The sequence below is a fragment of the Emiliania huxleyi genome (genome assembly GCF_000372725.1).
Source record: "Emiliania huxleyi CCMP1516 unplaced genomic scaffold EMIHUscaffold_92, whole genome shotgun sequence".
Lineage (NCBI taxonomy): Eukaryota > Haptophyta > Isochrysidales > Noelaerhabdaceae > Emiliania > Emiliania huxleyi.
Window position 1 is genome coordinate 111396 of NW_005195149.1, and position 22380 is coordinate 133775.

General features: G+C 63.3%; 2 protein-coding genes across 2 annotated transcripts; one reads left to right on the forward strand and one right to left on the reverse strand.

Moving 5' to 3' along the window:
• The first annotated feature begins 3288 nt into the window (after positions 1–3288).
• On the forward strand, positions 3289–5592 carry EMIHUDRAFT_453758 (hypothetical protein). Its single transcript, XM_005757191.1, has 6 exons — positions 3289–3847; positions 3962–3987; positions 4237–4467; positions 4754–4797; positions 5062–5172; positions 5238–5592. The coding sequence occupies exons 1-6, from the start codon at positions 3391–3393 to the stop codon at positions 5455–5457; spliced, it is 1089 nt and encodes a 362-aa protein (XP_005757248.1). The 5' UTR covers positions 3289–3390; the 3' UTR covers positions 5458–5592.
• A 347-nt stretch (positions 5593–5939) lies between these two features.
• EMIHUDRAFT_220573 (hypothetical protein) lies at positions 5940–7328 on the reverse strand (the record flags this gene model as incomplete). Its single annotated transcript, XM_005757192.1, has 2 exons — positions 5940–7146; positions 7219–7328. The coding sequence occupies 2 exons, from the start codon at positions 7326–7328 to the stop codon at positions 5940–5942; spliced, it is 1317 nt and encodes a 438-aa protein (XP_005757249.1).
• Between the last annotated feature and the right edge of the window lie 15052 nt (positions 7329–22380).

Below are 22380 nucleotides of genomic sequence, written 5' to 3' on the forward strand. Positions count from 1 at the left end.
ACCTGCTTCGCGCGCTGCTCCTCCTGCTGCCGCCGCGAAACCTCGCGCTCCTCTTGGAGCTCCGCCAGCTGCGCGTCAAGCGCCGCGACCTTTTGCCTCTCCTGCTCCTCTCTCGCCTTCCTGCAGGGTGTGCACACGGTGTACGCGAGCGCTCAGTGCTAGCGGAGAGGAGACCGGAGGGGCTGCACAGGGGCTGGCAGTGGCATCTACACAGCGAGCACCGCTCAGCAAGCTCATCCTCTGCCTGCTTCGCCTTGGCCGCCTCCTCCTCCTTCTGCGCAGTCAGCTGCTCCTTGAGCTTCTCCGCCTCCTGCACGGAGCGCAGCAGGAGCCGGTCCTGCTCCTCCTTCTGCATCCTCTTCGCCTCCGCCACCTCCTGCTCGAGCTCGTTCTTCCGCCGGAAGACCACCACCGTGCGGAACAGCTTCTTCTTCGCCCACTGCTCGTTCTTCCACCCGTTGTACACGTGCTCCTGCACCCACTCCGACTTGATCAGCGCCTTCTCCTTCGCCGCCGCCTCCTCGGTCTTGCCCTCACCGCGCAGGCGCACCACCTCGTCCCGCTCCATGCCGCACGTATCGAGGAAAGCCTTCGCCCTCTCCCAGCCGGAGTGGTCCTTCTCGAAGACGAGGACGGCCCGCCCTTTAAAGGGCCCCAGGTAGATCGGGTGCGCGTCCTTGACGCCTTGCTTCCCGAAGCTCTGCAGCAGCAGGTTCGACGAGTTGAGTTTCTCCGGCAGGCCGCTGATATGCAGCAGCGGCGGCCAGGGAACGGTGGCGTCGAACGCATGCGCGTCCACCTTTGCGCCGAACCGCTGCACCGGCGCATCGCGGCGCTCACGCATGATGCGCGCCAGCATAATGTGGCCGTCCCGCGCGCGCTTGGAGAAGTCGTCGTCGTCGTCGTCGTCGTCGTCGTCGTCGTCGTCGGCGGCGGCGGCGGCGTCCGAGACGCGCTGCTGCTTGTTCGTCACGCCGCCCACCTTGTCGGCGTGCTGCTGGAGCGCGCCCCAGTGGGCGCACGGTGCGGATCTGCAAGGGGCGTGCCCCTCCATGCACCTCTGCGCGTTCGAGGGGTGCTCGGGCCAGCCGAGTGCCTTGGCCATCGGCTGGTACCGCTTGCCCAGAAACTCCTCGAGCTTTGGGAGGCCTCGCGCTGTGAGCGGGCACAGGATCGGCTGCTGTCGCTGCCGGCTCTGCGAACTCGCGGCGACATACTTGCAAAGGGCTGGCTTGAGCGTCTCGAGCGGGTTGGGGTCCGTCTCCCCGTCAGACGCGCCCGGAGAGTAGCAGCCGTCGTCCGACCCATCGGGCTGCTGCGCTGCCGCCGATGGCTCTTCCCAGCGACTGCCGCTTCTCCCGCCGCCACTGCCGCGGCCGCCGCCTCCGCCACTGCCGCGGTCGCCGCCTCCACCGCCGCCGCCATCGCCCCAGCCGCCGCGGCCACCGCCACTACTGCCCCAGCCGCCGCCGCCGCCGCCGCCGCCGCCGCCGCCGCCGCCGCCGCCACTGCTGCCGCTGCCGCGGTCGCCAACACTACTGCCCCAGCCGCCACCGTTGGAGCGGTAGCCGTCACGATGGTGCGAGCGGCTGACGCCATCAAAGCCGGTGTGTCGGGGCCGACTGCTGCTGCGATACCGACTGCTGCTGCCGCGCTCATCGCGATACCTGTCGCGATACCGATCGCCGTGGCCCCCGTACCGATGGTCCTCTCGTTCGCGCTTGGACATCTCCACCCACGCAACACAATGATGGCCGAGCCCCGCGCAGGGTTCCAACTTTTTGCGGGGTGTGGTATGGTTCGCGACCCAAAGGGTGGGGGGGTATGGTCCTGACCGCCCACCCCCGGTCTCCGGGAGGCTGGGTCTGTCAGCAGGCGGGGGGTATGGTCTCGAGGTGGGTTGCGAGTACCGTACCATACCCCGCAAAAAGTCCGAACCCAGCGTGAAGACACTCAACAGAAAAGAATTTGTGGTATGTAGTACGATTCACAAAAGCGGGCGACGAAAAAAAGATTTTAGCATCGGAGTAAGAAAAAAACGCGACGGCGATAAAACTCCCTCCCTCACGAACGCGCACCCCCGGGGCTAGGGCTCTCTTGCCCGCAACCCGATCCCGATCATCCGGCCCGCTGGGTGCGCTTCTCAGCTCCCCGGCCCTGGATGTGAGGCTGCCGAATGCACTCCAAGTGCTCCAAGTGCTCTCACCCACCATCCCCCCGCTCGCCCTCCTCCACGAGCCGGCCGCCGCGCTGCTCGGCCGCGATCATCGCACCGTCGCGCTCGTCCGCCCCGGTCCGCGTCGTCGTGTCCGTGATCAGATCGATGGCCTCAGCAAAGGCGACGCGGATCGGCGTGTACTCCATGCCGAGCTCGCGCTTTGACTTTCCCGCGTCGAAGCACAGCGTCCCGCTCACGGCAGCGGCCAGCGCGGACCAGGTCCGGACATCGCAAGCTAGCTGGGTCGAGGATACAGACACGTCCAAAACAAAATCTCGACACGTCCCAAGAGAGGGAAGAACCAAAGCGAGATCACCCGAGAGCAGCTGAGCCTGCCTCTGGCCTCGCCTCCCTCTCCTCCAGGCATTCGTGGCATCCTATGGGTCGTCCAGAGTATCGACCTCTGGCTTGTCAGTCGCGGTCACTTGATGACCCCCATGAAGTACATACAGCGATCGCCACCTCGCTGGCCTCTCCGCAAGGCCCCCCCGACCGCGTCGAACTCATCGGCGCGGGCTCTCTCGGCTACGGGACCGGCCCCAGCTTCGGCTGAGGGCTAACAAGTTGCCGAGCCCAAATCACTGTGAGAGTCGTGTTTTCTTGTTGGTCTTTGAAAATCTCTCTCTAAAGGAGAAGGTGTGGAGATGTAAGGTAAGGTAAGGTGTTCTAAAATGCTAAATGGGAGTTTTGTTGTAAAATTCTAAAATCGTGCGACCGCCTTTGAGGCTTTGTTGTAAAACTTCTAAAATCTCTCTCTCTCACACGTCCCCACCTTTGCAGGATTTTGCAAAAGCGAGGGGGTGGGGGCGCACGAACAAAATGCAGAGGCAAGAGCGCGGATTCTTCTTTGGTCGTCTTCTTTCTTTCGCCTTCAAAAACGACCGGGGACAAAATGCAGAAGGAGGGCCGGGAAAAAGGCACGCCGCCGCCAACAGGATCTGCCAACAACAAGCCAAGGCGCGGTCTGGGACGGGGAACACAACACGTCCCTGGGTAGGTAGGTAGGTAGGGACTAGGTAGGTCCCTCTTACGACGGCACAGAAAGAAAGAATCCGGCCGCGCTTGCCCTGGCTCGCGCGCGCCGGGGTCGCTTGGTGGGCCGTGGTGTACCTGTAACGTGTCAGTGCGAGCCCGCCCGGGATTTGGCGGCGAAGAAGAGCAGCCCGTCCCAAATGGAGGGCCAAATGGAGGCCGCCGAGGCGCGTGAGCTGGCTTGGGCCGGCTGCATTCCGGCAGTCTTCTCGCTCGCTCAAGATGAGGTGACGACGCTGGAACCGCCGCCGTGCTACCACGCAAACCTGCCGCGGCAGAGCTGGCTACCACTCGTGACGGGCGAGGTGGTAGAGCACTTCCTGCCTTTTGCGCCGCCCATGGCACGCGCCAGCTCGATGTGGATGCAGTGCCGCGGCGAGCCGCTGCGGTGGCAGGTGCCGGTGGGCGTGCTCTTTGACCTGCTGACGAGCGGCGACGACCAGCCGGGCAATGGCGATATGCTGCCGTGGCAGCTGACAGTTCGCTTCCAGGCGCGGCCGACGGACCAGCTGCGCGGCTCGGTCGACGACGCGAAAGCCCTCGTACGCTCGGCTCTGAAAGAGTCTGCGTTCCTGCGTTGCGGCTCGGCGCAACCCGGTGCGCCGCCCACCCGCTGCCCAGTCGGCGGGTGACACCTCACATTCCGCGCTCTGCCGCTCCCACCGACGCGCGCTGCAGCATCGCTCACGCTGGACCGCCCCCTGTACGCAGTCATGGACCTGAGTCCGCTCGACGACGCGCCAAGCCTCTGCGCATCGGCGGATCGCGCTATCGGCATCGACCATCAGCTTCACTGATCCCTTCAGGTCGCCGTCGGAGTCCACCCCCTTGCTCACGATCATCTAGCCCATCGCGCACCGCCGCTTCCGCCACCGCCGCAAACAGCGCGTCTGCAGCCAGACCCGCCTTCGCATACGCCCACACCGTGTTGGCCAGAGCTGAGCTCGCGGTCGCGCGCCTCACCGCGCTCTCCTCTCACACCTCAGGCGCGCATCTTTGAGGCCCTCTGCAGTGCGTCGCCCATCGAGGCGGGCTCGCCGGCGCCGGCGCCGTCGAGTGGCGGGTCGCCGCCACCACTGCCGCCGCCATCCTGCTTGCCTCCCGCATCTCCTGTGTCATCGCAGGCGGCGGCGGGTCAGGCGGCAAGCCAGCAGACGCCCGCAGGCAAGCAAGGCCAGCCGAGTGCTTCGGATGCGCCGGCCTCGTCTCCCTACGAGGTGAGCTCTGCGTGCGTACGCGCGCGCACAAGCGCGCGCATCGCGCATCGAACATGCTACCAGGTCACAGTACGGGTCCGGTACCTGTTCACAGCAGTGCGGGGGTAGGGCATATGCACACCACCGCAGCCACAGTCCTACGTCCACCATCGCTCGAGCCACTGCAATCATCGCAACCGACGCACCCTCACCGCCCCCGCCTCCAAAAGAAGGAACCCCGCCGCCGAGCCGCAGCAGCCGCTGCCAGATGAGCCTCCCCCCCTCCCCCTGCGCGCCATCGGCGCAGGTCTACTGCCAGGCACGCACGCCGCTCGAGGCGTCTCTGCTCCGGCGCGAGATATAGGCGAGATGTGCTCGAGAGAGCGCTCTAGGCTGTTTTGCTCTGGCGTGCCGCCTCTGCACACACACCCCATGCTTTGCGCCCGGCACTGCGCCTGGGCTGGGCACTCCACTGCCCGGCCCATGACCTTGTTGCTTGCCACCGGTCAGAGCAGCGCCTTTCCCCGTTCTGCCCTTCCAAACCCATGCCTTTCCCCGTTCTGCCCTCCCAAACCCAACCCTCGACCCTGACCCCGCTCGCCCTGCCCGCCGCAGCTCGCTCGGCAGCCGCGGCGAGCGCGCTGTGCCGACCCGCGCCTTTGTCGCGCAGCGCGAGTGGCGGCAGCTGCCCGTCGCTCCGCTGCTGCCCTCGGGCGACCCAACCACGCGAGTCCACGTCCTCGCCGCCTCGACCAGGGGTGTCGGTTGTGTCACAACACGCTCCACCGCAGGCTCGCCGACGCTCTAGCTCTGCTACTGCCACGCGCCTTTGCAGCGGCTTCCGACGCCGAGAGCTCCGGCGGCGAGGGGCAGCGGCCGACTGCAATCGTGCAAGGGGTGGTGGTAGAGCTGAACACGCCCGTCTCTTGGCTGTACGAGGCGTGCTCCCACCCGGACGGCTTTCTATACGTGGTTTGCTTGATGCCCCAGTCACAGCGAACGCGAGGGTAGGTCCAAGCACATCCCTGCTGAGGCACTAAACCGCAGTACCAGTAGCTTCTCCAAGTCGCTCTGTTGGTCCCCTTTTGGGCGCACGCGAGGGAAATCGGCGCACGAGCGGAGTAGTAAACACCGAGACGATACGTCAACGGTCAACGAGAGAAAAGACTTAAGTTTTGGGGGGTCGCGCCGTCCCCCCCCACGCACACTGGCCCCGCCGCGTCAGCCCGTGTGACGCCGCGACCCTGGGCGCTGGGGACGCGCTGGGCACGCGCGCACGCAACGCGGTTTTCGAGATATATCGAGACGAGAGCGCAAGCGTTTAGTATTACCCCGATCACCGCCACGACCGTCCTCGCCGGTACGTGTGACCTCACGTACGCAGCAGTGCCAGCTTCCACGCCGCACCCTCAGGGCTGACGAATAAACGAAAAGTGCGGTTCAACAAAAGTGCGTGCTTGCAGCTCCAGCAGGCAGTCTCAAAGGTCTACGGGTCAGGTGGCAGGCTCCCCGTTTCCCTCGTTGTCGCTTTCCGTCGATGCCTTGCACTGCATCGCCTTCTCGTCGGCGAGCTCCGTGCTCGAGCGCGCGATCTCCGCGTCGAAGGCGCGCTCGCGCACCCGCAGCTCGTTCATTTTGCGGTCCTGCTTCCCCTTGCGGCGGCACAAGTAGCAGAGGCCGCAGCAAAGGGCCGCCGAGAGAACGAGCACGCCAGTTACGGCACCCCCAGCCTCTGCGGGGTGCTCCTTTGCCTGCTCCTCCATTTGTTCGATCACCTCCTCCACCGTCTCCACGAAGGTCTTGTGAGGGTATGACGGTGGCCGTGGAGGCGTCGGTGGCGGTGGGAACGGCGAGGGCTTGGGCGGTGGGAGTGGCGAGGGGGAGGGGCTCGGGGAGAAGAGGCTCGGCGGAAAAACAAAGTCTCCTTCATCGTCGCCCGGCGCGGCGCCAGACTCCCCCTCTGGTGCGCACACCTCCGCATCGGGTGCCGGGATGTCGCAGTCCTCCCAGCGCTGGCTCGGGTCGGTGGTGTAGCACCAGGCGCTGCCCTCGCTCCGGTCGGGATTGCGGCAGTAGTTGTGGTCGCCGAGGCCAGTGCCCGGGTGTGTGTCTGGCGTGATGTGCGTGTGATTGTGCGGCGAGTGATCGCTCCACTTTTGGCACGTCAGGCCGTACTTGGTGGTGCTGATCGTGCCCCGGTAGTCGCACTCGTCTCGGCACGCAAAGCACCCCTCCACCACATGGCCAGTGCAGGTGCCCGTGCAGTTGTCGGCCGCGAAGGCCGCCGCCTCGTCGATGCCGAGCCACGTGTCGATCCCGCCGAGGCCGCCGTAAACGTGGCTGTACGAGTGCATGTCATCGGGCGAGAAGGCCGGCTCCGAGTCATAGAACGGCTCCGTGTCGTACGACGCCCAGGATTCGAAGGCGCCGATCTGGTCTGTCATCGCGCCGGGCAGTCCCTCACCGCCCAGCGTTGGGTCCCCGTCGACGGTTGCGCCCATCTGCGAGCAGCTCGGGAGGTCGCAATCCTCCCAGCGCTGCTCGGGGTCGGTGGTGTAGCACCAGGCGGTGTCCTCGCTCCGGTCGGGATTGCGGCAGTAGTTGTGGTCGCCGAGGCCGCCGTCGGGGTATAGTTCGGCCGTGATCTGTGAGTGGTTGTGAGGGTAGTTGGCGCTCCAGCTCTGGCATGTTCGCCCATACCTACACGGGCAGAGACTGGACTGAATGTGTGGCCGTGCCCGCTGACGCGCCAGCCCGTCCTGCGACGGCCACCTGGTGGTGCTGAGGGTTCCGCGATAGTCGCACGCATCGACGGCGGGGCCGGCGACTCGGCAGTACGCGTCACCGCTATTTGAGGGAGGCGGGCACGCCTCTCCCATCATTTTCCACGCTCTTGCCGGCGCTTGGCGTTCGGGGACGACTTTTACTCATGTTTGGTTAGATCCTGTCGCGAATCGTAAATCCCACAGAGGTCCCCTGCGCGGGCCCCGCCCCCAGCTCTGAAAGCATGCATGATGAGAGGCTTGATAGGAAAAGCTCACACAGTCACAGACGATACACAGGCGTGCACAGAGTGTCGCAGGAGATTGTGGAGAATGACCTCCAGACTGACCCGGAGAATCACCTCCACCCAGCCCCCACCTCAGCACCCCTATTATCACTCTCCCCCCCCCACAGTGATGAATAGTCTACCTATATCCCTATTATTCCCACACCCTGTGCAGTGGCACGTCTTGCCACCTAGACCCCCAATATTAGCACCTTGGGCGCCGAATAGGCGCCCAAACATTGGCACGTAATAGTTCCCCAACTGCTCCGTTGCGCCGCGCGCTGCGAGACAGTCAACCCTCTTCATGTGCTAAGTCACAGCCCGGTGTCAGGCATGGGCCACAATCGAAGTTGAGGCTTCTTCCCGAAGCGCTATTTATCGTACCAAACTCTTCAAACTCTGTCGCGCGGGAGCTCGGTCAAGGGGCGGTAAAGAGATGTAGGACCTTCCTTAGGTCCGCCTCTCAAGCCCTCACTGTCTGCGATGTGAGCTTCTTGTTTCTTATCCATTTTAAGAATTCTTATCACCTACTTAGGCGGCTCCGGTGGTGTGCCGGTGTGTCTGCCAGTACGCGCCAGTCCGCGCCCTTGTCGTGCCAGTGGGGTGAACCTTCTTTTCTAGAAGGCTAGGATCGAGAGCAGCCTCGCTCTCAATCCTAGAAGTCGAAGGATTGCGAGCAGCACTCCTCGCAATCGTAGCATCTCTGTGCGATTGTGAGCGCCTACGCTCGCAATCCTACATCTTCTAGGACTAAGAGCAGCTCCGCTCCCAAGATAACTGGTGACGCCTGCGACTACTACCAGCGCGCTCACAATCCGAGCAAAGTCTAGGATTGCGAGCAGCACGGGCTCACAATCCTAGCGACAAGCTTCCGATTGCGAGCAGTAGCGCTCGCAAGGAGTTGCAGCCCCTTCTCCGACTGCGTTTAATTTTGCGCACCTGCTGTCCGCCGCCGCTGCGGCGCAGCGCTGCGCGCCGCTGACGCGCGCTGCGCGCGCGTTTTTGGGGTGCAGCGGCGCTGCGCGCCGCTTAGGAATGCCTGCGGCACCCCTAGCGCGCGCTGCGCGCGCGCGTTAGGGGTGCGGGGAGCACCGAAAAATTGCCCTTTTTACGCCGGGAGTTTTGCCAGGTGACCGAACACGGCTTTGCGTCATTCCACGCGCCGTGTTCGAGGACAATAGATGACAATGGACCGCACCAGAAGCACGTGTTCAGCCTGTTTGCCCCTGCACCGGTGGCTTCGAACGCTGTTGGGCAAATCTCTATGTCCTACGCGATCTCGCGCAGCGCAATGATGGTGCTACAGGACGAGAATGGCCGCCGTTGCGGCAACCCCCACAAGCGTGTCGTCTTCGTGAGACCCGATTTAATGCTCTTCCAAGACATCGCCTTCCACTCCGCTGAGTGGCGCAATCGCACGCGCACCGTCCATCTGGGTCCGGTGATACCCTCCTCCCGCTACCCCTCAGCCTACTCCGACAACTTCTTTTTAGTTGGCTACGACGGGCTGCAGATGCTCAGCGGCGTGTTTGTCGGCAACACGATCGCGCAGGCCGGTGGGGAGGTCCTAGCCTCCCACCATTGGCTACACCGTCGCGCGAGCAACAAGAGTTTCAAGCGGATCCCTGGTGACGTCCAGTTTGCCTTGTACCGCGACTTTTTGAGTCCGAGCTTCTTTGGCGCCAAGCTCGGTTTCTCATTTTTGCGTGATACGTACAACATGACGGAGGAGCAAAGGAGGCACACGGCCGTACCGTCTACCTCGAACGCGACGCTCGACCAGCTGCTGGACATAGAATCAAATGCAGATGCAGGACCGGTCGGGTCGAGGCCATTGCTGCAAGCTGGCATCCAAGGAGGCAACGGCGGTGCATCAATGCTGCATAGGGATGGCTCCGCAAGAAGCGGATTGCAGATTGCCCTGCGTTGTACCCTGCGGCCAATCTGCTTGCCCGCTCGCCAGCTCGGAGTCCGGCATGAACACGAGCTCTTTCGCTTAGATCTTTTCGAGAATTTAAACAACAGAAGTCTCTCTCACAGCAGCTTTTCGAGAAACTCCACATGCAAACCCATGGGGAAGTGCGAAAGAGGGGGTGCAGCGAGTACGCGTGAGAAGAAAAAATATTCTTAGCTTTCTTGCCCCCCTCCGAGACTGGAGACAGAACCCACCCGTACACAGGAGAGATGGGACTGCCCCCCGCCCCCGCTTGCCCTGACTGCACAGGATAGCGGCGACACATAGCGGGGGGCACTGCGCAAGGAGGGGGTGTGTGAATAGCGCCACAAGACGCATTTTCTTCTCATAACAAGGCTGTGAAGGCCCAAGGGGTTGTGTTTTTGTCTCTTGGGTCCGGTTGTGTTTGTGTGTGAGCTTGTGCGTCTTGGCCCGTGGTTGTGTTTTTGCAGCGCCATAGGAGGTATTTTCTTCTCAATATGGGCCGAGCGTGGTCGCCTCGGCCGGCGCCGCGGCGGCGCGTGCGACGGTGCTCACGCTGGTGCCTCCGCCGCCACACGCGGGTGGCAACGCTTAGGGTGGCGATCGGCTCGGCTGGAAGGGGGCTTTTGTCGCCTTCGGCAACACCGAGCGGGCGCTGCTCGACTTAGTGTTAGGGCATGCTGCATGGCCGCGGCCGGAGGGGGGGGGGAGGGGGGGAGGGAGGCGGAGGATGCAGAGGCGGAGGCGGCGGCGGCGGAAGAGGAGGAGGGGGAGAGTGAGGGGGAGGCGGAGGCGGGGGCGGCACCTGTGACGGCCCGCTACGAGAAGGGCGAATACCGGTTCGCGCGGGAGAAGAATTGCGACCTGCGTTTGCTCGACTTCGAGACGTTCGGCGGCTTCGGGGACGGCGTCCGCAAAATTCTTCGGCAGGCGGCGGACCAGCTGAGTAACAAACTTTCGCACGCTCAGCACCTCGATGAGGTCACATGGACCACCAAGAACTGGCACGGGCTGCAGATGCAGCGCTTGTCTGTCGTCCTCCACACCGCCGTGGCGTGGCAGACGGTGAACGAGCTAGCGTGCGGGGACAGCGGCATTGTGCACGGTGCTAAGTGCATTGCCGTTCTTAACGGAGTCGCTTAGGCGGCTCCGGTGGTGTGCCGGTGATAGTACTAGCACGCGCCAGTTCGCACCTGTGTCGAGCCTGTGTGCTGTGAGAGAGAGTTCTTTTGTTTAAATTCTTGTGGGCGGACTCTGCCGCACGATGGCCATCACGCTCGCACCTGCCGACCGCCGCCACGGCGGCGAGACGCCTCTTCCGCCACCGCGGCGCCGGTCACAGGCCAGCGCTATGCAGCTGCTGGCCACACCGGGCCGGATTTGCCGGTAATCGTCGCCGCACACTCCTGCGTCCACGCCACTGTGACGTCTGGCGACGAGGCGCCGGCCGCCAAGCTTCATCGCCAACGTGGTCGCTCGCTGGTCCTCTCGGCTCGGCCACGCGTCGGCCCAGCTCGCACGAGCTCCAGACAGCCACCGGCCGCCACGCGTAAAGCGTACGGGTCGCCGGCTCCCTGTTGTGCTCTCACCCTGGCCGGCGTAAAACTGTACTGGCAGTTGTCATGCCGTACCCGTCGCGTTTCGAAAAAAAGCCCTCGATCGACCCCTCTACACGCACCGCGCCACCGCTCTCCACAACTGCTACCGTGGACATCAAGCTCCTCGACTCGATCTGCGGCTACGACGGCGCTCTAGCTGCTGGCTGTCGCGGGTGTCTGGCGACCCGCTCAGGCTTGCGAAACGGCCGGCCGTGGCGACGTGTTTCGAGCTCGGTGGTCTTCTCCGCGCGGCTGGGCCCGCCCCTAGTCGGGGCCGACCCGCCCAGTCACTGGGCAGCGCTTGCGCCGTCGTCCTGGACGACGGTGTGCTGGTGCATCCGGGAGGCTCCGCGGGGCTGCTCTAGCAGCCTCGGGAGGGTCGAAAATCGAAGCCGGAGCAGCGGACCACGGAAGCTCCACGGACGGTGAGGCGGGCTGTGGTTGGCCCCCCCCGACCGGGTGAGGGAGTGGCGCCCCGGGAGTGCCGCTCCGGCGACGTCCGTGGCCTCAACGGCACTGTGACCGCGGTGCTCGCTCTCGCGGCCGTCTCGCGACCCGCTCGAGACGAAAACCGGACCGGCCGGTGCGACGCACCGCGAGTGGGATGGTCTTCTCCGCCCGGCTGGGCCCGCCCCTAGTCGGGGCCGACCCGCCCGGTCACGGGGCAGCGCGTGCGCCGTCCCTCCGGGATGTGAGGGGTCGATGAGTCCCTCGGCCCGCGCGGAAGTGTCTCGGAAAGGCCCCGTGGAGCCGGACAGACAACGCAGCCGCGAAGGGCCCGAGGTGCTTCGCCGACGGTGAGGCGGGCTGTGGTTGGAGCCACCGGGCGGGAGGCGGGCATGGTCCACCAGCGGCATGGCTGCGAGCACGCTGGCCGGCTCCACGGCACTGTGACCGCGCTGAAGCAGCCCTCGGCAAGGCCCCTGAGGCCGCCGGAGAGCCTAAAAGTGTGAGCGGGTGCGTATATAACGGGAAGGACAGTACTCCCGAGCCGGCTAGGGCGTTGGAGCACCTATGGAATGGCGCCGATCCCGCATTTTCCCCGGGGCTTACTCGAACCCGCCGCCACCCGTACCTCGCTCCAAACCACGCCGGAGCAGCTCTGGTCGTGCTCGGGACGGGGAGAGGAAAGTTCGGGGCACAAGAGCGTCGAGTAAGCCCCGGGGAAAATGCGGGATCGGTGCCATTACCCGTGGCCCGGGATCCGGCGGCGAAAGTTTGGTCCCGTTCGGCCAAACGGGCGTTAGCGGCTGTGGTTTCGGCCTGCACCCTCTCACGGCTCCGAGAGGGGCTCGAGAGGCCGGAGACAGGTCCACCTTGGCGCTCGCGTCGAGCTGCGAGGCCGGATCCGAGGCCGCCAGGCCGTTGGTAGCACCAGATGGAAGGCCCGTGCAGCCGATTTTTATACGCGAAAAGTACCCGACGGACTCACGAGGGCACACACTCGGCGGTCTCGCGACACAGACGGCTCACGGGGAGGAAAGAACAGAAGCTAAGGATGGGGACGCGGGTAGGGGTGCCGTCTTCGAGTCTGGCGGCTCGCCCGGGACCAACGCTCGAGCCTCCGCCCCTCGGACGGGATCCGGAAAGCGCGCGTACCACCGCGTCGGCGGGCGGCGGAGCTGGCGGGAGCGGCACGACCGACGGCGGCGACGCGGGAGACCGTGGCGTACGCGTATCGCTCCACCGCCTTGTTGAGCATCGCGGTCACGCGCTCCTCGCGGCGCTCGAGCTTCTCCGCCGCCTGCGCCTTGAGCGCCTGCCGGCCGGCGTCGCGCGCGCTCGCCACCTCGAGTCGCGCGAACTCGACGAGCGACTCGCGCTGCCGCTCGGTGAGGCCCGAGTAGAAGTAGCCCCCCGAGTGCGCCTGCGCCGCGTGCTTTCGCTTGCGTCTGTCGTGTAGGGTGTTGGGCGGCCGGTCGAAGTCGTGCATCCGCATCTGCTGCGCCATCCCCGACACCGACTCAACTGTCGCGTGCCGCCACATCCGCATGAGGATGTCGAGGCAGCCGAAGTTCGACTCGACGCGGTCGTTGGTCGCGTGCGCGCCGGCCGTCGCAGCGTTGCGGCCCGTGGATGACGGTGCGTTCGGAGAGGCGGTGCATGCCCAGCGAGTCGGGCGGCGGCCCGCCGTCCTGCTCCCAGCTGCCGTCGCCAAACCTGGCATCGTGGACCTTCGACCAGCCCGCAATATGCGCCCGCCCGTGCGCGAAGAGCTTCTTGTCGACGAGCTCGGCGAGCGCCTCCGACGTGCCACCTGCGGAGAGCACTGCGCCGCGCATCACTACGTCGACCGTCTCTCCCGCCGCCGCCCCGTGCTCCTCGATCTGAGTATTGGTCGATACGACGCCGAGGCCGAACTTGCTCGACTCGTCGATGCCGAACGAGACGACGCGCTTCGCCTTGGCCACGCGCACGTGGTTGATGCACTCGCCCGCGATAGTGAGCTCCATGCGCCGCGCCCGCATCTGACGCGCGGCCGGCTCGTGGTACACGACGTCGGGCGCCAACGCGTTGAGCACGTCGCTGATGATCTTGGGGACGGCGCCTGGAGGCGTGCGGCGCGACAGCGCCGCCCACTCCAGCGGCCGGAGGCGCCAATCGCCCGCCTCGAACCGCCCGCGCTTATTGCGGCGCTGCTGCGCCGCGCCGCCGCCCTCCTCCTCGTCACTCTCGCTCTCGCTCTCGCTCTCACGCTCCGCTCGCAGCTCCTCGACCTTGGTCTTGAGCTCCTTCACCTGGAGCTGCAGCCCGGGCAGCTTCGCCGTGTCGCCCTCGACGGCGCGCGCCCGCTTGCGCGCCCTCGCCACCTCCGTCGTCTTCACGTCGAGCGCCGCCGCGTGCGCGAGGCCGGCGTCCTCGAGCTTCTTGTTTGCGCGCGCGAGCTTCTTCGTCAGCATGACAACGCGCACGTAGGACGCGCGCTCGACGGCCGCGTCAAAGTTCCGCTTGCGCGTGGCGAGCTGCGCCGCCCGCGCCGCCTTCTGCGCCTCGGAGTAGCCGCGCTGCTGCGCCTCCTTGTACTTGCGCGCGTCGGCCCGCTTGCGCTCGGCGCGCTTCTTCGCCTTGTGGAGCTTGTCGGCGAAGTCGGCGCGCTCCGCGCGGCAAATCGCCAGCTCGCGCTCGAGAGCGGTGTAGGCCGCGGATTTCTGCTTGATCGCCGCGGACAGCGCGGCGTTCTCCTCGATCATCGAGGGAGCAGAAGGCAGCGCGGCGGCGGCCGGCGGCAGGCCGAGAGCCGCGCGCAAGACTGGGCCGCGCCTGTAGATTAGGTCGGCGACGCGCGTCGCAGCCCACGCTTTAAAGCGCTTCGGCGGCCTCTTGCGCAGCGGCGGCGGCGGCAGCCCACCAAGCCCGCCACTGTCCGGGTTCTTCTTTAGCAGCGAGTTGTACGAGAGGAGGTGGCCGACTGTCACGTCCTTGCGCGCGCCGCGGCCCTCCCAGCCATCCACCGCCTTCTTCACGGCCTCGCACGTCTCCTTGTGCCACTTGCCGTCGACGACCCGCTGAAACGGGTCGTAGTAGCCAGCGGGCGCCAACGCCGTCGCCCAGCCCGCCTGCTCATCCGCAGCCTGCGCCGCGAGAGGCGCCAAACCCGCCGCCCATTCGGCGGTGTCCTCGGCGCTGGACTCGAGAAGGACGATGAAGAGGGCGATAATCAGCACCTCCGTATCCGTGGCGTCGGCGTGGTGCCGAACGAAGAACGTGTCGCCCTTGGAGGTGATGGGGGACAGGAGTTTCTCTCCTGCGCAGGCGCGTGAGCGAACGTCAGCGCGCCGAGGTCCACTGCATGTCACTGCACCCGTTGTGGCCGCGCGCACCGGATCGGCCAGAAAGAGCATCGCCAACAGTCGCCTTGAGGGCCAGGGCGGCCCCGGGGAAGCCACCGTGCACCCGCCCGACCTATGCAAGGTGTTTGGCAGCACTTGGTGGCTTGAGGCGTGTCTCACAGCCCTGGCCGTGAAGCGCCCCCGCCCCGGCCTCCGGCGACCCGACGGCCGCCTCCGCGGCGGCGGCGCCCTGCGCGTCCAGCTGCAGCTCGATCGCCAGGGCCAAGCAGTCCGGGCAGCCGGGCCCTGAGGCCCCCGAGCAGTGCAAACATCCATCGCTTCCATGCCTCGAGGAGCGATCTACCGGTTCCTCACCCGTCATCGTGACGCCGAACGAAAACGCCTCTCAACCTCCTCGAGATTCAGTTTGGGTTTGGGGCTTGGAAAATGAAGGTTTTAGTGGACCATATCCCCCCCTAGAATTCGGCGCGCACCACGCCCTAACTAATAATTGGTAATTGCTACTTTAATTGGGGAATGCACTCTCAACGCTCACGCCCGGGGCCCCGGCGAACGCCGCGGGCCCTAAAAAAGGAAACGAAAGTAAGTAACCTTGTTATTGAGAAGAAAATACCTCACACGACAGACAAGGCTCAGACGACGGCGCTTCCTTAGAAGCAGCGTCGTCCTCGCCACAAAAGCCGCCATCCGAACTCCCCTCCTCCGAACCCGCGCCCCACCCCAGCCTCCCCGCCCCTCCCCGCCCCACCCCACCCTCCCCGGACCTTCCCAAAGTCCCACCCCGTCCCGACCCACCCCGCCCTCCGGACCCTCCCCGAGGCAACACTCGGCTCCGTCCTCCTCCCGATCCCCATCTGCGCGTGCACTCAAACGGGGAAATCAAGGTGGACGCCCAAGATAAACGAGACGTCTGCAACTGCTCCGTTGCCATAGCTTGGAGCGTTGACATTTTTGTCCGGATGGTCTGTAGTTTCGCTGCTAGGATTTGCCACCGGACTTTGTTGCTCTTGTAAGTCGCGCATTCTTTTCCAATCACTCGGCCTTCTCCAATCAATGGCTTCTGTACGATAGTCTCCAATAGTCTTGCCATAGAAAAGCGCAGGGTGGACTGTCTCCGCCTCATTAATGTTCTTTGGGAAAGCGTGCGCAAATGCGTTGGGGGGTGATATGTGCACAAAAGGATCGCGATAAATTGCATCAACCAATGCGAAGTAGTAGCCCTTGCCCACGGTTGGCAATATTCCCGAGGGAATATTCCTTCCCCACGCGGCAATATTCCTGATGAATCGAGACGAGAAATCAAAGCTTGCCGCAATGGCAACTTGGGACTTTCGCTCCAACGGCTGCTCGTAGGTGAAACACAGGGGAAGACTCGACGGGCACAGCTTGACTCGGGCGTAAGGTGTACCGTGGTCTGTCTTGGTTGTTCGATAAACGTTGAACTCGCCCAAAAAATTCAACGTAAAGACTTGTTTGAACAGCGTTTCGAACCACCTTCCCAATCCCAAAAGTGCTGCATTTCTCCCCCAGGCATAAAATTGCCAATTCATGCGCGTTGCTTCATCGGGGCACTTCTCGGGTACTCCGTTTCTCGAAACAAACGGGGGGTTACCACGGAATTCGGATGGTAGATCAAAGGCTGAATCAGAAATGTAGAATGATGTTCTCGACACTTCCGCCGCCTTCTCCCGTAGTCTGCTGGCTGAGTTTTGCAAGTTCGCAATGTACGCTTTAACCTGTTGCTCCTCGTTGCCATAGAATCTATACGAACCGAAGAGTCCACTATTGTAGATGATATTGTTAATCAATTCGAAGAAAGCCCGGCTGGGGAGGATCCCGGTCCAGAGGTGTGGTGTCAACGCGCCACGACCGTCCAAACTGTACAACATGAAGGTCATTGCTCCGTGGATTTCGGACACGTAATCCTCGCAAGCTCTCGCCCAAGAAGACCGTTGGCGAACCTCTCGGCACTGACAGCTGTAGTATTGCGCAAAGGGGCTTGCGAAAAATGTATTAGGCGATCGGGCTCCAATATATTGGTATCCTCCCCAAACCTCCTTAAACGCGCGCCGAGGATCTTGTAAACAGAAAGCAAGCAATTTCTCGACTGTATCAGGGGTATCAGCAAACGGGAGGGCCGTTTCCCACTCCTCAATAGAAAAGAACAGGTCGGGAATCATCTCCTCCGTGTTGAACCTCTGCATGCACAGGTGCGTCTTCGCTTCGTTCACTGCACTGATGAGGTCGTCCGTTGCCTGCAAGATTTGTGTCTTGTACTTGAAGTGTAAAGAAAGTTTGAATTCGGCATACGGGATGTTCAGGCCAATGCTTTTACGGGGGGCCTCCAGCATAAACCTTTGGTGTATGTCATGTCCACCGGTGAGGTATCCACGAATTGAAAGCTCAATTTGGTTTACAGGTATAGCGCTGCTGAATGTCACCGCGCCTCCTTTGCTTCGCAATGGCCAAGAAAATCCAAAAAACGAGCCAATTTTTTCAACGGGATCAATGTTAGGGATGAGATACGTCAATGGGAGAGGGAAATTGTCCGACAAGATTGAATGGCACCCCAAAGACCAAGGATGTTTGCAGTCTGGCGGCGACGGCGGGGTCGAGGGTGAAGGGGGCGGCGAAGAACAGGGGCAGCCGGTGCACGTAGTACCACAGAGCGCTTCCACGTCAGGACAAGTCCTGCTTGCAAGAGCGCCACATGTTATCGGGACACCGTCGACAACTATGCAAGTAGCCTCCTTATTGCACCCTTCTTCGGAAGACTCTAGCCGCCGCCGAGCCCCGTCGCTAATGTTGGCCAGAGCGGCATCGCTAATGTTGGCAAACGCCTCGGACGGATCTCCAGTTGCACTAATGGCGGCCGACACCCGACCGAACAGACGCCTCGTCGCATTGGAAACTGCGTCGCGATCGACGCCAAACCCGGTGCAAACCCGGACGGACTTGGGCAGCTGGTCGCAGCTTGCTGCGTCCAATCCCCACGAATCGGCCAGCTGCTGAATGCCAGGGATGGGAAAGGCGGCCCACTGCGTGCACTCCAAAAAGCTCTCTGCAAAGTCGGACAAGTCCTGATTCAGTGCCTCCTTGTCGAGAGCATCTGGCACACGTTCCATGAACGCTAGGTAATGCAGGACCGCATCAGCAACCCCCGGGACCGACCAAGTCGGCGCAACCAGGGGACCGGAGACTTTCGCCAATGCGTGCATCACGCAACTGTTGCTGCCGCTCTCTCCACAATCCAGCAGTTCCGGCAGTTTCGGCAGCCCGCCAAGCAGATCGTCGGTCAAATAATCCACGACCCCGTCAAAGTCCTCCGCGAACCGCGCCAGGCTCACCGAGAAGGCGTCGGTCACCCCGCTCGTGACGCTCGCCACGGTCTCCCGCAGCGTTTCGAGGGGCGCGAGGATCGCGTCCGTAATCCTGTCCAGAAAGCCGAAGCCCGGGAAGCCGAGGCTGATGGGCGGCATGATCTTTTCCAGCACGACGTCCACCGCCCTATTGACGATCCCCCAGAGGAACCCGACCAAGGGTATGCGCTTGATGAAGCGCTCCACACTGCCAAGGGCACGCCCCATGTCGGTCAGCCCGACGTTGAGCACGAACCACCTCACATCGACTCTCAGCCTGCACCTGAGAATGCGCCTGCACCTGAACTTCACCTTGATGCCGGTTGGCACTCGGATGGCGACGGCCTTCCTCTGCCAACCGAGCACGGTCTCCATGATGCCGATGACGCGCCCCACCGGACGCAGTCCTCGGAGCATGATATCGATCGGCCTCGTAATCGTACCCACGAGGTCGCGCTGGATGACCTCGAGGGCGGACGACATAACCGCCTTCGCCTTGTCGGCCAAATTTACGGCCAGCGTGCACGCGCGTTCCAGGTCGTTCATGTAATTCTCAACCTTGAGCGAGGCGTCGCTCGTGGGTCCCGACTCGAAGAAGGCGCAACCGCTGAGCGCCACGAGGTTGTCCGCGGTGATCCTCACGCCCGACTCGAGCCCTTGCCCGATGCCCAGGGCGGACTGCAGCAGCCGCTCAACCGAGTCGATGGTGCTGAGAAGCCCGTCCAGCGCGTTGGAGCCGCGCCTGGTTGCTTTGGAGATTCGGCCCGAGGTCTTTGAGCCAAGGCGAGCAATGGAAGGCAGCTGGAGCGCCTTCACCACCTTGCCGATATACGGTAGTTTGCCAAACACCTGTAGCACCCTTCGAATGGTGCTGAGCACCCTCGACCAGCCTGAAAGGCGGTCCTCGGCATCAAACAGCGGGCCCAGCTGGTTGAAGATTGTCGTCGACACCGCGGCGACGCCGCGTAGGACGCTGCGAAGCGCCGCGTCGAAGCGCTTGAAGCCGGGGCCGAGCGCGTCCACCGACGCGAGCAGGGCCCGCGCCGGCCGCCCAAAGTCGCTCCACAGCCAGGCCTGGAAGAGGAGGTTCTCGTTTGTGATCTCCTGAACGGCGGCTAGCGGCCGAAGCCCCAGGTGGGTCGGTGACGCAGCTGCGTAGTCGCGGAAGCCCGCGGCTTGGACCCCTGGGCTTGCGCACTGCTCGTCATCAAAGAGGCACGCCTTCGCGTTGGTAGTGCCAATGCAAAAGTGAGTGTCCGTTGTATTCTCGTACACCTCCAAGACGCCGTGGTCGGCGCCTCCCAGGAACCACACCCGATGGAAATCGGCGGCGTCCTCGCCCGGCGTGCACTGCTGCACCGTCAGTCCAGGAGGCGAAACTTCAACGTCACGCTTCAAGCACATGCCGCCGTCCTCTGTCTTCAGTCTGCGGGATACGTCGGCGCCGTAATGGTAGACCCATTTCGGTGCGCTTGAGCAGGGAACCAACTCGTTGCAATTGCTACCAAGCGTGGTCGGAAGGCATTCACCCGGGAACCGCTCGGACTCGAGCTTGATCGGTCGCGACTTGTTGTACGTGGACAGCTGGCAGACGCTGTACTGGCGCCACTCGAGGCGGCGGTCGGGCTGCGAGTCGCACAGTGCAAAGCTCAGATCAGCCGTAAGGCATTCGGTCTCTTGGCCAGCCTTGAGTATACGGCCGCCCTGTCCGAGCGCCATTTGGGGCCCTGGGGCCGCAACTGTCCCGGGTGGGAATCCCGGATAACCGGGTGAGGCTGCCAGGAGGTTCTCGGGCCAGCAATATGCCCATTGGCCGGCTAATGTGCCCGCTGCCTGCCAGCAAAATGGCAACAAGTAGTAGAACCCAAAGTAGTGGTATTGAATTATCGTCACAAATGTCTGCCGGGAGAAGTGGTAGAACAGATGCGCGGGCGGTGTGTTGTACTCGTCACGGCCGCGGCTACGAACGTCCTCGCAAGGCTGCAGTGTGACGGGAGGCGTTGTCAAAAAGTCGACTATCATATTGTCCGATACCAGTATTTCTGGGAGGACAGGATCGACACACATTGGTTCGTTCGCACCTTGGGAAGTTGGCGCAGTCATAATTAACGGCCTGCTAGCCAGCCCCCAACTGCCGCTGTCCGTTTCGCAATCGATTAGGAACACACGGTATTCATCGAACGACTGTTGTGGCCTCCGGCTATTCAAGCACTTTGCGCTGTCGTGAACACTCCGCAATCTGAAGTCCTCGTGCGATGCCTCATTAGTGATGGGCTCCCGCCTGAACAACTGCCGTTTGTCTGTGGTTGAATCGCACTCGGCAAGAACAAGCTCGTCGCTGCCATCGACAGCGCTGACACAGAGATCGAGGTAGATGAACCGCAGGCTAAACCCTCCCTCGACGTGTTCTTCCAGAACCAGGTCTTGAGTCTGATAGTTGACTGGCACATCCCCGTTAACGTGGTTAGCAAGGCGCATGTTGACAGGGTCCGCAGTAAGAAAGAAGATACTGAGAAAGTTACGGAGCAAGACGTCGTCCAAGGAAGTGCTGGCGACGGTGTATGCGAGCCTCGTTGGCTCTCCCAGCGCCAGTCCGTAGGAGGAAGGCCGCCTCAGGCCCCAGTCGTGCACGAACGCCCCGCACTCGCTCGTCGACGCGCACGCCGACGCACACTCGCCGTAAGTCAAGCCCGCCACGCTCGCAAAGATCCGTTCCGGCACGCCAAACGACGACGGCTGGTTGATGTAGCTCTGGCTGTTCCAGTAGACGTCGATGGTCGGGTCTGGGCAGTCCTGCGCAACCTCGCCCGGCTGGTCCCTAAACAGTGTGCAGACGCCACCCAGGTCTGGCGCGAGAGTAAAGTGCTGACAGAATGCCGCGGCTTGGCAGATTGCTCGGCACTCAAACCAGGTCTTGCCCCGGAACGGGCCCAGGTCCGTCATCTGTTCCGTGAGACAGCCGTCCTCTAGCACAACGTAGGGGTTGGGCTTGTAGCGAGGGGCGATGAGGGCCCCCGACTGAATGTGCATCGGCCTCTCCAGGTCACCGGGTACCAGCAATGTGCAATCACCGCCAATGGCAGCGTTGTCACCATCCACCCGAAGGCTCTGCAGCTGAGCGCCATCCTCGCGTACGCCAATGTGGAGCGTGTGCTTTCCCGCGGAGAGCATAAGAGGTTCCTCGGTCTCAAGCTCGACCTCAACGAACGAGGTGGCGATGGAGTCGCTAGATTCGTGGCGCCTCGGAGCACCAGCCCAGCCAGTCCATACGACCCTCTTGTCGTAATCGCCGTCGAACCAGAAGAAGAAGGAGTCGCTGTTCCCAGCCGAGCACTTTCTGCAGTTGTTCCCTCCGAGGCCACAACACTCGGCCGTCGGATTCCATTCCGCTGCAGCAGTGCCGTACAGACGAACAGGCGTCGAGGCGTCCGAGACGTAGAGCTCGAACCGGGCCTGGGCCTGCTGAGGGAAGAGGCCCTGGCCCGTCCCTTCGCTCACGGTGATGTAGTCGTCAACCACCTCCATTGCGCCGCTGAGCTTTCCGTACGTGGCGGCGTGAACGGAGGAGGGCCGTGTGTGCAAGTACCCAGCGCAATCCGTCTCAAACTTTGCCTCGCATGCTTGGGCACAGGCGGTTCGGTCCAGGGGAAGCGTCTCTCCGGAAAGGGCCTCGGAGAACCCGGTGTTCTCCAGGTCCACAAAACGGGTAGCAGGCTCCATCCCGGGCACGAGCGCGCCGTACTCGATGTAGAGGTCCCGCTCGCTGGCTTGGCCTTGGCACTGGTAAAAGTCGGAGACGGAAAAGAGCAGGCAGTCGCCGTCGCGATCATGCTCCATCGCTTCGCACCGATCGAGAGAGTTGCAGGCCGTCTTGCACGCCTCGAGAGCCATGCCTTTCAATCGCACAATCTCGGAGTTTGCCGCCACGCAGTACTGCTTGTCAAGTTTGGTCAGCGGGAGACGCGAAAAGTACTCGTACGTCTCCGTCCCCAATGCTGACGCTTGGTGGAAGACTGGATCCGCATGCAGCGTACACGCCTCGCCATCAAACTGAAAGACGGAGCACTCAAACCAGGCCTCGCAGAGTGCCGCCCCCTCGGCGTTGCTTATGCACGGCTGGCTGAGGTTGGTCCCGCTCGATGCCAACGCGCGACTTTGTGGAAGCGCCGTGAAGTCGGCGCGCACGAAACCAAGTACCGAA

What these genes read in the sequence shown, in the direction of transcription:
- EMIHUDRAFT_453758 (XM_005757191.1), top strand. Translation starts at nt 3,391, where the DNA reads ATGGAGGGCCAAATGGAGGCCGCCGAGGCGCGTGAGCTGGCTTGGGCC. An exon ending in TTGCGGCTCGGCGCAACCCG is followed by an intron (nt 3,848 to 3,961) that starts GTGCGCCGCCCA and finishes CCCTGTACGCAG; the next exon opens with TCATGGACCTGAGTCCGCTC. An exon ending in CGGCCTCGTCTCCCTACGAG is followed by an intron (nt 4,468 to 4,753) that starts GTGAGCTCTGCG and finishes CCATCGGCGCAG; the next exon opens with GTCTACTGCCAGGCACGCAC.